This window comes from Salmo salar, chromosome ssa11 (genome assembly GCF_905237065.1).
Source record: "Salmo salar chromosome ssa11, Ssal_v3.1, whole genome shotgun sequence".
Lineage (NCBI taxonomy): Eukaryota > Metazoa > Chordata > Actinopteri > Salmoniformes > Salmonidae > Salmo > Salmo salar.
This window is the reverse complement of record NC_059452.1, coordinates 25,305,001-25,317,500: the sequence shown is the minus strand read 5'-3', so window position 1 is coordinate 25,317,500 and position 12,500 is coordinate 25,305,001. Positions and strand designations below refer to the sequence as shown.

Here is a 12,500-nt window from a genome sequence, read left to right as displayed (position 1 = left end):
GTGTGGAGAGGAGATGGGATGGGAGGAGTGTGGAGAGGAGATGGGATGGGAGGAGTGTGGAGAGGAGAGGAGATGGGATGGGAGGAGTGTGGAGAGGAGAGGAGATGGGATGGGAGGAGTGTGGAGAGGAGATGGGATGGGAGGAGTGTGGAGAGGAGATGGGATGGGAGGATTGTGGAGAGGAGAGGAGATGGGATGGGAGGAGTGTGGAGAGGAGATGGGATGGGAGGATTGTGGAGGAGAGGAGATGGGATGGGAGGAGTGTGGAGGAGAGGAGATGGGATGGGAGGAGTGTGGAGAGGAGATGGGATGGGAGGATTGTGGAGAGGAGAGGAGATGGGATGGGAGGAGTGTGGAGAGGAGATGGGATGGGAGGAGTGTGGAGAGGAGATGGGATGGGAGGAGTGTGGAGAGGAGATGGGATGGGAGGATTGTGGAGAGGAGAGGAGATGGGATGGGAGGAGTGTGGGGAGAGGAGATGGGATGGGAGGATTGTGGAGAGGAGAGGAGATGGGATGGGAGGAGTGTGGAGAGGAGATGGGATGGGAGGATTGTGGAGAGGGAGAGGAGATGGGATGGGAGGAGTGTGGAGAGGAGATGGGATGGGGGGTGTGGAGAGGAGAGGGGCTTGGAGGAATGTGGAAAGGGGCTTGGAGGAATGTGGAAAGGGGCTTGGAGGAGTGTGGAGAGGAGAGGGTTGGAGGCTTGGAGGAGTGTGGAGAGGAGAGGGGCTTGGAGGAGTGTGGAGAGGAGAGGGGCTTGGAGGAATGTGGAAAGGGGCTTGGAGGAATGTGGAAAGGGGCTTGGAGGAATGTGGAAAGGGGCTTAGAGGAGTGTGGAGAGGAGAGGGGCTTGGAGGAGTGTGGAGAGGGGCTTGGAGGAATGTGGAAAGGGGCTTGGAGGAATGTGGAAAGGGGCTTGGAGGAGTGTGGAAAGGGGCTTGGAGGAATGTGGAAAGGGGCTTAGAGGAGTGTGGAGAGGAGAGGGGCTTGGAGGAGTGTGGAGAGGGGCTTGGAGGAATGTGGAAAGGGGCTTGGAGGAATGTGGAAAGGGGCTTGGAGGAGTGTGGAGAGGAGAAGTGCTTAGAGGAGTGTGGAGAGGAGAGGGGCTTGGAGGACTGTGGAAAGGGGCTTGGAGGAATGTGGAAAGGGGCTTGGAGGAGTGTGGTGGGGGTTCAGAGTGCTGCTATCCTAAAGCTCTACTGGTGATGATGGGCCTGCTGACTGACGGACGGACAGGACAGGACAGGACAGGGGCCAGAGAGCAGAGCAGCACTGTAACACCACTACCAAACAGACCTTTAAAGGGACAGATACTGTACCTCAGACCAGGGTAAGATACCTACTGGGGCTGATACTCCCTGAATTATTGAGACCTACAGGCCTCAAGTGTTTGGTGCATGTGTGTTATGAAATAGCAGATGACAGGTACAGGTAAGTATGTTATGAAATAGCAGATGAGAGGTACAGGTAAGTATGTTATGAAATAGCAGATGAGAGGTACAGGTAAGTATGTTATGAAATAGCAGATGACAGGTACAGGTAAGTATGTTATGAAATAGCAGATGACAGGTACAGGTAAGTATGTTATGAAATAGCAGATGAGAGGTACAGGTAAGTATGTTATGAAATAGCAGATGAGAGGTACAGGTAAGTATGTTATGAAATAGCAGATGAGAGGTACAGGAAAGTATGTTATGAAATAGCAGATGAGAGGTACAGGTAAGTATGAAGTAACATTTCCCACTTAGTGTTCTTGTGAATTAAATGGGTTTGCATGAAAGGCCCACACTGAAAGCTCACAGGTCAAAGCGACAGAGCACGCCAGGCAGGGCCAAAGCAGACATTAGGAAGAGCCAGTCTTGGTCCAGATTGTATAGGTTTTTTGATGAATCTCTGTGCTTTTAAAGAAGGATCCAGACTGATGTGGTAAGAATGGAGTGTTGTAATAGCCCACCAGTCTGACACTAATCAGAGGGAGCACTGCCCACTTGGTCTGGCTTGCCCACACAGGCCCCTGGCTGTGTGACTGTCTAACTCTGTAACCAAGCTGTAGCAACTTTATCTAATGGCTGTTAGTTAGTATTTCCTTCACAGTTGAAAACCTCCTTCATATATCCAGTCTGTTTCTCAATTCATGCAGCTTGGTTGGACTGTGAGGTAGCTGGTAACAGTATTTTCCATTCGTTGACGAGCTAGTTCCCACCCTTGCCCTCTAGTCTTACCTTGAAGGCATACTTGCGGCTGATGTGGTCATCAGGCTCCACAGGGGCGATGACATAACTGGGCAGGGGGATGCTCCCCAAAACCATCTCCTCTCTGCTGTCTAGAGGCACACACACACACACACACACACACACACACACACACACACGCAAGTATGTGATCATTATCACACAATACACAACAACCCACCACACACACCTCACCGCTGGCCCACTGCCTTGGCTACTTTAATGATTCTACCTGTTTATAAATAGCATGACATAACTGCTTCATCAACACACCATTATGTTCCTGCATGGTGATTCGTGACTGTAGGAAATGTAATTGGAGAGACATAATTCAAGGATGATTGAAGGAGCCGCTGTGCTGTGGTGGCAGGCAGCAGGACTGGAGGTTTATCTCTAGCTCAGTGTGATGAATGGCGGAGAGGTGAAGAAAGAGGGAAATAGAGATAGAAAGAGACAGAAGAGGAGAGAGAATAGCCGTGGCAGAACAGAACCTTGTCTAATTGTAGTCATGTCTCTCTGATTGAAAGGTTTAGCTCCACTAAGAGGCAGATGACTTGGAATTAAGAGGACTGGCTTGGATTTCATAACCAAATCAATTCACCCTGCGACTATTTTAATTAGCCTCAATTAAACCCTGGTCCGGTGTGCCTGTGTGACTCACCTTTGTAATAAAACAAGCAGTAGTCGGACAACACAAACCACTTCCTCTTCCACAGTCTCATTCCAGAGCTGTCCTGGAGGGGAAACACAACATGGAATTTAAGCCCTCTCAGCAATACAACATCACATTCTAATGCACATTTTAATTAAAAACCATAGCTGGGGAATATACGCTAAAGTACCCATTTACAGGGAGAGGGAAAATCCATACATTTCATTAGAACAGCCAGTAATTGTGTTCCCCCTGAGCAGAACAGGGTTCATGTCCTGCCATGATAGGAGTTCCAGTAGGTCTAACTCTCTCTAATCAGAATCCTGTTATGAATGATTCATTAGTGTTCTGCAACCATCAATCCATTGTCTGTCTGTCTAAACACTCCTTATGAGTCGATGAAGTGTTACCAAGTCAGGGTCTTAAACCTCACCCCCTCTGGCCTGCCTCAGGGGTGTCACACCCCCGTGCCAGTCGCACCAGGGTGTCGTCCTCTTATACCTCACCCCTAAAGAGACATCTCTCATGCTCCCTCCGTCCTCTAGGTAAATGGAGATCCATAGAAGGGGTTCATAATGAGAAATGATGACTGTCGTTCTCTGTTTACTCAGCCAGAGTCCACAAGGTCACAGTCATTAATACTGTAGTACATTCTCATAGACCTGGACTCTCATCATTACTTAGCCTGAATTATGCATTAAGTGGAAGGCCACTGTAAATGACATGACATAATATGACAGAGATGTAATATCGACGTGAGATGTATGTGTGCTCCCATTAGAGTGGAGGAGAGTTTACCATTAGACCCCAACACACTGCCCTTAGCTATAGCTATAGTGATTGAGATACTCTTAGCCATAACTATGGAGATTCCTCTGAACCATACAGTAGCTACAGTGATTGAGTTGTACTCTTAGCCATAACTATGGAGATTCCTCTGAACCATACAGTAGCTACAGTGATTGAGTTGTACTCTTAGCCATAACTATGGAGATTCCTCTGAACCATACAGTAGCTACATTGACTGAGGTTGGGAGATGTGGAGGGCTCACCTGTTTGTAGAGCCATCCCCTGACCACCACAGGGATATTGGGGTTCCTCTTGATGGCTTGGTCCCTCTTGCCGAAGCTGTGTACCTTGCCACTACTCCTAGAGCCCTGCGGCTGGAAAAACAAACACATTGGTTATGAACGGGGTTTCCTTTATATACTAGTTTACAAACAACATCTGCTATTAGCTGCCCAGGGAGCTCAGTGGTAAGGAGCTGTGTGAAAGAAATGTGGTATTACAGACACAACCAGTAGGAACAGCAGCTGGTTAAACAGGAGCATGTATCAAAACAATATGACCATTCAGTCCCATGTTTATAGAGATCATTAGGTGTTACTGTATGACCATTCAGTCCCATGTTTATAGAGATCATTAGGTGTTACTGTATGACCATTCAGTCCCATGTTTATAGAGATCATTAGGTGTTACTGTATGACCATTCAGTCCCATGTTTATAGAGATCATTAGGTGTTACTGTATGACCATTCAGTCCCATGTTTATAGAGATCATTAGGTGTTACTGTATGACCATTCAGTCCCATGTTTATAGAGATCATTAGGTGTTACTGTATGACCATTCAGTCCCATGTTTATAGAGATCATTAGGTGTTACTGTATGACCATTCAGTCCCATGTTTATAGAGATCATTAGGTGTTACTGTATGACCATTCAGTCCCATGTTTATAGAGATCATTAGGTGTTACTGTATGACCATTCAGTCCCATGTTTATAGAGATCATTAGGTGTTACTGTATGACCATTCAGTCCCATGTTTATAGAGATCATTAGGTGTTACTGTTTGACCATTCAGTCCCATGTTTATAGAGATCATTAGGTGTTACTGTATGACCATTCAGTCCCATGTTTATAGAGATCATTAGGTGTTACTGTATGACCATTCAGTCCCATGTTTATAGAGATCATTAGGTGTTACTGTATGACCATTCAGTCCCATGTTTATAGAGATCATTAGGTGTTACTGTATGACCATTCAGTCCCATGTTTATAGAGATCATTAGGTGTTACTGTATGACCATTCAGTCCCATGTTTATAGAGATCATTAGGTGTTACTGTATGACCATTCAGTCCCATGTTTATAGAGATCATTAGGTGTTACTGTATGACCATTCAGTCCCATGTTTATAGAGATCATTAGGTGTTACTGTATGACCATTCAGTCCCATGTTTATAGAGATCATTAGGTGTTACTGTATGACCATTCAGTCCCATGTTTATAGAGATCATTAGGTGTTACTGTATGACCATTCAGTCCCATGTTTATAGAGATCATTAGGTGTTACTGTATGACCATTCAGTCCCATGTTTATAGAGATCATTAGGTGTTACTGTATGACCATTCAGTCCCATGTTTATAGAGATCATTAGGTGTTACTGTATGTTTGATGATTAGATTAAGAACAACATTTCGATTTTGAGACTGGGGCCCACAAATGTTTGAAGTTAGTCATTTTAGTTATTAACTTTCTCCTTTGTGTTTCTCACTTTTTCTCATTTGATTTAGCTTTAACCTTCTAATTTCAGCACCTCATATGACAAGCAAGCACACTTCACCCAAATGGGAATACAGTATTATAATCATACACTAAGATTTGATGAGGCACAGTAGCATTCTTTCAAGGCCCACTGGTTTTCTCCCTCCTCTGAATCTCACAGATGATTTCAGATGAATGTTCAACTGAGCCAAATCAGATTGCACCCTAGCAACAGTTAGGTTTCCAGTGCAGGGGATCATTATATGCCATTTCCTCCTCCACAGCTGGCAAAAACATGCACTAATTACTGAAACTACTGTACGGCCAGCCAAGCATACAGAGCGTTAGGAAATCTACACAGCGTTTGTCAGGAGAACCATCAAGAGAACAGCCTTATTTAAGTTTAGTAGATATTAGAAAGCATTGTGTAGTCACATATTCACTGTACTGTGATTGGAAACTCAACGTTCCCTTTATTGTATACATAGACAGTGAATCTTAAAGCAAATCTATACTCTACTTACCATTGAGAATGAGCAAGTGGTCATCAATAATGCCCAGTCTGCCACTCTGCTTGAAATGACTGGCACCTCTGATAGCAGACAACAAGTTGACATGAGGTCTGATGAGGTGCTGCTTCTAACACAGGTACAACAATCTTAGGAGAGGTACTTTCCCAACCGTAGAGGCACTGTTCTATAGGAATACTTATACGCCTACTGCAGTGCTTAGAGTCCCAGTCAAGCCAGTGCATGTGTTTGGGAGCTGTGTGTAGCTGAAGAGTGTTGTGTTACTATGATTGTGTTGATAGGTTGACTGGCAGGATTGATTGGTTTGAGACAGCTCATATGATGCTGACACGATGCCGTCTCTCACTCACAGGCCTGAAGCATTACTGAGACAGCCAGGAGGTCATTTTACAGCTAGCCAGGCAGGCAGGCGTGTGCTGCCTCAACACTCACTAACGTCAACACCAGCCAGTCAGACTGGAGTGGTGATAGTGAGTTGGCAGATAGCCCTGTCATGCCACCCAGCATGGCCACCCCTCTCAGCCTGGCAGAGCTGGGCCACGGGGGAAGAAGGGAGAGGAGGCTGGCAGGCTTTTTCTGGAAGCTGGAGGCAGTCAGGCGTATGTGGCCTGGGAAGGGTCAAGGAAGAGCCACTAAATCACTTTACAGATGGGCAGCTGGGTCTCATGTGAGTACTGGACTGCCAATGTCCTGAAGATAGACCACAGCCATGTCAGTGGCAGAGCAGAGGAGACCACAGGGTCTGGAAGACAGCCTCACTACCCTCATCTGCCCTCTGTGGAAGTATGATCCTTATAAGAAGGGGACAAGGGCATTCTATGGAGTGTCACTTCAACACGTGCCTTCAAAACATCCAATAGCTGCCGTTTTATCTTCTAATACTGTTCCTTTACTAAACCATTTGAGTAAAGCCTTTTATATGCACAGTATGCACATAGTGAATCCATGGCCAGCCACGGTGGAAGTTTAATTGAGTTTCACTGGACTTGAAAAAAGTCACTAACCTATTACAGTCTACAGCCATTAATCAAAATGAGAGTGTTCTGGAGGAGATGAAACCAATTCTCCAGCATGAGCATTAACAGTCTCCCAGTACCCTTAGAAACAATATCAATTCAAACGCTTTATACTGCAATCACTGGACCTAATTACTGCAACACTGTTGTGGGATAGATCAAAATAAATGAAACACTGAGTAAACAACGCATGCTCATAAAAGAGAGACTTTTTCTCACCTTTGACCCTGAGGTGGCGTCCACTGTTGATGAGGTCACTGCCTTGGAAGTCTGGCTGACCATGCTGGGGGGCCTCTGACTGGCCGGTGGCGGTGGCTTGGACATGCCCCGGGACTCTGTCCTGCAGTGGAGGCAGCACAGAAGGAAATCAATGACATAGACATGAGCGGTCATGCTAGTATCTCACCACCACCACCATTCCTCTGTAGTGGATCTGCATTAAAGGGAACCAGGGTTAACTTAAGTGCTGGGTTCTCAGAGAGGAAACGACAACTTCCTGCCACACGACCTGTCACAGCCAATGCAATTACAGCTATGTTAACAGGCAGGACCTTTTTGAAGCAGCCACTCAAGTAGCACTTTGTCTGACACTGTCCCTGAGGCTGGCATGTCTTGTTTCATAAGAGGACATGTTATACGACAAATAACTTTTCCACCTCCACATAACCTTCAACACAAAGACCCAGAGCAGAGATACCAGAGCTACCGCAGATGAGCTTTCTCATGATCAAATATCTACTCTCTCTTTATCTATCTTTCTCTCTCTCTCTCTCACACACGCACGCGCACACACACACACGGGGTGTCCTGACCTCCAGACAAAAACTTCAGCATATTTACATCCATTAGATAACACACTCACTCAGCAGAGAACACCCATGCTTTCCAAATTACACCTCACGTTTCCTCATGACATCATCACATTGTTACAGCCAGGAACTGTTTTTGTAAGAAATACAATCCGTTCCAGTTCACTGGCATGACATGAAAATCAACCAGCTCCTCTTATCTACAGACGTAGTATCTTCATTTGATCTCTCTTGTGTTGCTGATCATTTTCCATCCGTGCAGGAAATGCAAACGTATACCATATTCAAGGTTTAAAAAGGCTTCTAAAGTTTGTCATTTCCACTTTAAAATGTCCGACTAATAATTCAGACATAATAATTCACATTTCCTGTTGCTGCAGGATTATTTTCCTGCTGTAGCAAACTGTCTCAAATGTAACCAGGCTCTCCCAAGTACTGCTACTCATAGAGCATTCCATTACAGTTTAAGGGCACCTAGGTGGTTGATCCCTTAGGATAAAGCAGGAATCTGAGGCAGTTATGGAATGCCCAGGTCACACTGTTACACAGATTGTAGTGAGCGTAATGGGCAAACCGCCTGGAAACTTCAGCAGGAAGGGGGATTATGGGAAATCTATGTTCCAAGAAGGCCATAGGGGCTTTCTCTTTGTAATACGTTTTATTAGAACAGAGGAAAGTTATCAATTAATGTGCCATTCTATAATTAATTAACGTGCCCCTTCAATAAAAACATAGCATTCCCGAGGGGCTGGGTAAACAAATAATGACATTAATTACAAATTAAGTACTGAGGCGTAACACCGCTCCTCCCATCTCCTGATGTCAGATTCAGACATGTTACTGTATAGGTTCACTGCTCCTGAAGTCAATATAACCCAATTACCAGCTGTAGAATCTACAGAGCCTTGTTCAATAGTTCTTTAATAATAAATGAACTGACAAAATGCTCTCTGACATTGGGGGCTGAGGAGTGATCAAGTCAAGAACAAATGGGTCTGTTTGTGTTTCCAAGTGGTTGTGAGAGTGTATCATTCATCACAGAGGTAACTATGCTTAATCAGTTTACTGCCAGTTTATATGGGCGTGCTGCTCACACAACATTCTTGATAAGGTAATCCTCAGCTATTTACGGTAGGTTGATGAGCAAGAAGTCTGTGTGAGGATGGTACAGTGTCTGCAGCCCGTTGAGACAGACATGTTAGTAGCTCCACTAGGAGACCCTTCTTTACGTAGGTTTCCTGATCAAACGGTGTATGACATCTCTATCAGGCACTTTTCACTTGTTAGGTTATTAGTGGTTCTTTCCTATTCATAGCAGATGGTGTAAAGAGGATTCTGAGTTCAGGAGAAGAGGTGGCTGTGGGATCAGAGTTGTTTAGGGCTGAAATCGAAAATGTCTTACTGACAGACCAGCCTGTCTGTTAATTACACTATGCAGAGGATATGTCTGAAACTCAAACCCTCAAACTGACATGCACAGGGCTAGGAATGAACTTTGACATTTTCAAATGACATGTATTACCTATGATTAATTGACTGAGCCATTTCAGTACACAGCTAAGGGCACAGTTGTATTGAAATGACCCTTACCATAGTTTTTCTAGAATAGTGACAGTCATAGAATGATGTTAGGAGTGTGTCAGTAGCAGACTTTAAAGCCTTAGGGAGCAAGCTGAGGTCCGTCTGCACTGCTCAACATTTTTTTTTAAACTCTCCATTGACCATGTGTCCCTGCCATCTCAGTGGTGTGTTTGTGTGTGTAGGAGGGAAGCTTCACTCAGAGGTCCACTCCTCTGTGACACTCAGACAGCCATGAAAGTGCCACCTACACAGAGCGGTCCTTTCTGGGCATCACTAACAGAACTCACCGCTCTCTGGAAACGAAGACATGGGCTGGGATGTTTAGAGAAAGGGCATCACTAACAGAACTCACCTCTCTCTGGAAACGAAGACATGGGCTGGGATGTTTAGAGAAAGGGCATCACTAACAGAACTCACCTCTCTCTGGAAACGAAGACATGGGCTGGGATGTTTAGAGAAAGGGCATCACTAACAGAACTCACCTCTCTCTGGAAACGAAGACATGGGCTGGGATGTTTAGAGAAAGCCGGTGGCTGTAGGGTCACTTCAAAGCAAGTACTCAAGAAAACTGAACTAAACTGAATAAGCCTAATGTCCTCATTGTTATATAGTACAGATATTAGATTTCTGAAAAGTACCTCCTCCGGCATAATAGAGTGCTCTTCCTCAGTGTAAGTGTGTGCTCTTCCTCAGTGTGTGCTCTTCCTCAGTGTGTGCTCTTCCTCAGTGTAAGTGTGTGCTCTTCCTCACTGTGTGCTCTTCCTCAGTGTGTGCTCTTCCTCAGTGTAAGTGTGTGCTCTTCCTCAGTGTAAGTGTGTGCTCTTCCTCACTGTGTGCTCTTCCTCAGTGTAAGTGTGTGCTCTTCCTCAGTGTGTGCTCTTCCTCAGTGTGTGCTCTTCCTCAGTGTAAGTGTGTGCTCTTCCTCAGTGTGTGCTCTTCCTCAGTGTAAGTGTGTGCTCTTCCTCACTGTGTGCTCTTCCTCAGTGTAAGTGTGTGCTCTTCCTCAGTGTGTGCTCTTCCTCAGTGTGTGCTCTTCCTTAGTGTAAGTGTGTGCTCTTCCTCAGTGTAAGTGTGTGCTCTTCCTCAGTGTGTGCTCTTCCTCACTGTGTGCTCTTCCTCAGTGTAAGTGTGTGCTCTTCCTCAGTGTGTGCTCTTCCTCACTGTGTGCTCTTCCTCAGTGTAAGTGTGTGCTCTTCCTCAGTGTGTGCTCTTCCTTAGTGTAAGTGGTGCTCTTCCTCAGTGTGTTCTCTTCCTTAGTGTAAGTGGTGCTCTTCCTCAGTGTAAGTGTGTGCTCTTCCTCAGTGTGTGCTCTTCCTCAGTGTAAGTGGTGCTCTTCCTCAGTGTAAGTGTGTTCTCTTCCTTAGTGTAAGTGGTGCTCTTCCTTAGTGTAAGTGTGTTCTCTTCCTTAGTGTAAGTGGTGCTCTTCCTTAGTGTAAGTGGTGCTCTTCCTCAGTGTGTGCTCTTCCTTAGTGTAAGTGGTGCTCTTCCTCAGTGTGTGCTCTTCCTCAGTGTGTTCTCTTCCTTAGTGTAAGTGGTGCTCTTCCTCAGTGTAAGTGTGTTCTCTTCCTTAGTGTAAGTGGTGCTCTTCCTTAGTGTAAGTGGTGCTCTTCCTCAGTGTGTGCTCTTCCTCTTCCTCAGTGTGTGCTCTTCCTCTTCCTCAGTGTGTGCTCTTCCTCAGTGTGTGCTCTTCCTCTTCCTCAGTGTGTGCCCTTCCTCTTCCTCAGTGTGTGCTCTTCCTCTTCCTCAGTGTGTGCTCTTCCTCTTCAGCAGTGTGTGCTCTTCCTCTTCCTCAGTGTGTGCTCTTCCTCAGTGTGTGCTCTTCCTCTTCCTCAGTGTGTGCTCTTCCTCTTCCGCAGTGTGCTCTTCCTCTTCAGCAGTGTGTGCTCTTCCTCTTCCTCAGTGTGTGCTCTTCCTCAGTGTGTGATCTTCCTCTTCCTCAGTGTTTGATCTTCCTCTTCCTCAGTGTTTGATCTTCCTCTTCCTCAGTGTGTGCTCTTCCTCTTCCTCAGTGTGTGATCTTCCTCTTCCTCAGTGTTTGATCTTCCTCTTCCTCAGTGTGTGCTCTTCCTCTTCCTCAGTGTGTGCTCTTCCTCTTCTTCAGGGTCTGCTCTTCCTCAGTGTGTGCTCTTCCTCTTCCTCAGGGTGTGCTCTTCCTCAGTGTGTGATCTTCCTCTTCCTCAGTGTGTGCTCTTCCTCAGTGTGTGCTCTTCCTCTTCTTCAGGGTCTGCTCTTCCTCAGTGTGTGCTCTTCCTCTTCCTCAGGGTGTGCTCTTCCTCAGTGTGTGATCTTCCTCAGTGTGTGCTCTTCCTCTTCCTCAGGGTGTGCTTACACTAGGAAACCGTGCTTGACCGCCCACTCCACCACTACTGACACTGGACCCCTGCATTGTTCTGCCTGAACATGAAAGATGTTGTAGCTAGTGTTTTTTCCTGTCGGCCGTGCCGTGTTCCTGTGCAGCTTTGAAAGAGGAGAGGTATTGGGACGTGTCTATGGCCAGGGCAGGCTGGTGCAGGACATAAACAACACAGAGGCACAGCCAAAGGCGAGGGACTGACTATGGAACTAAAAAACTTTGTTCCAACTCTCTGGATCCCATCCAACATTTTTACAGCACATTTCCCTCCGCACCAAGGGGACCCTCGCCTGTTTCATTTGCAGCTTTCATGCTGTCTACCTCTGCTGTCTTTTGAAGCGTTCCCTGGGAAATTTGCTGTGGGATGTGGTGGAGTAAAGGAGCAATATTCCACATTAGAGAGAAAGAGATCCAGGCCTGGGGCCAAATAGGTTACCTACCACCTGAGAGAAATGGCCTCAGCAGCAGCCTACTCCCAGTAAACACTGCAGGCTGCAGCCCAAGTCCAGCCCAGTCTTAGTCCAGCCTCAGCAACAGTTCTGCTACAGAGCAGGAATACAGCAGTGCAGGATCAGACCACAACAAACCCAGATCTCTCCTCTGTGATACAGCACAAAGGAAATGCACTGTAGGCATCGTCATTCTATTCTTCCATCTCAATCAGTTCATTTTGATAGATTTGATAGTGCCACCCACCTTGTGCTCTGGCATCTTTCATTATATGACAACAAGTAATTTTTAGCTGAGTAATCATATTCATAACATTCTGCATAAATAATAC

General features: G+C 46.0%; 1 protein-coding gene across 14 annotated transcripts in view; it reads right to left on the bottom strand.

Annotated features, from left to right (window-relative positions):
- LOC106562332 (pleckstrin homology domain-containing family A member 7) overlaps nucleotides 1–12,500 on the bottom strand; it is a 184,183-nt gene that overhangs the window by 82,581 nt on the left and 89,102 nt on the right. For all 14 annotated transcript variants that reach the window (XM_045689241.1, XM_045689231.1, XM_045689232.1 and 11 more), the window contains 4 exons: nucleotides 7,196–7,316; nucleotides 3,938–4,048; nucleotides 2,895–2,967; nucleotides 2,225–2,325 (listed from right to left, as the gene is read on the bottom strand). In XM_045689241.1, coding sequence (XP_045545197.1) covers nucleotides 2,225–2,325; nucleotides 2,895–2,967; nucleotides 3,938–4,048; nucleotides 7,196–7,316 — 406 coding nt within the window. The remainder of the gene's footprint in view (nucleotides 1–2,224; nucleotides 2,326–2,894; nucleotides 2,968–3,937; nucleotides 4,049–7,195; nucleotides 7,317–12,500) is intronic.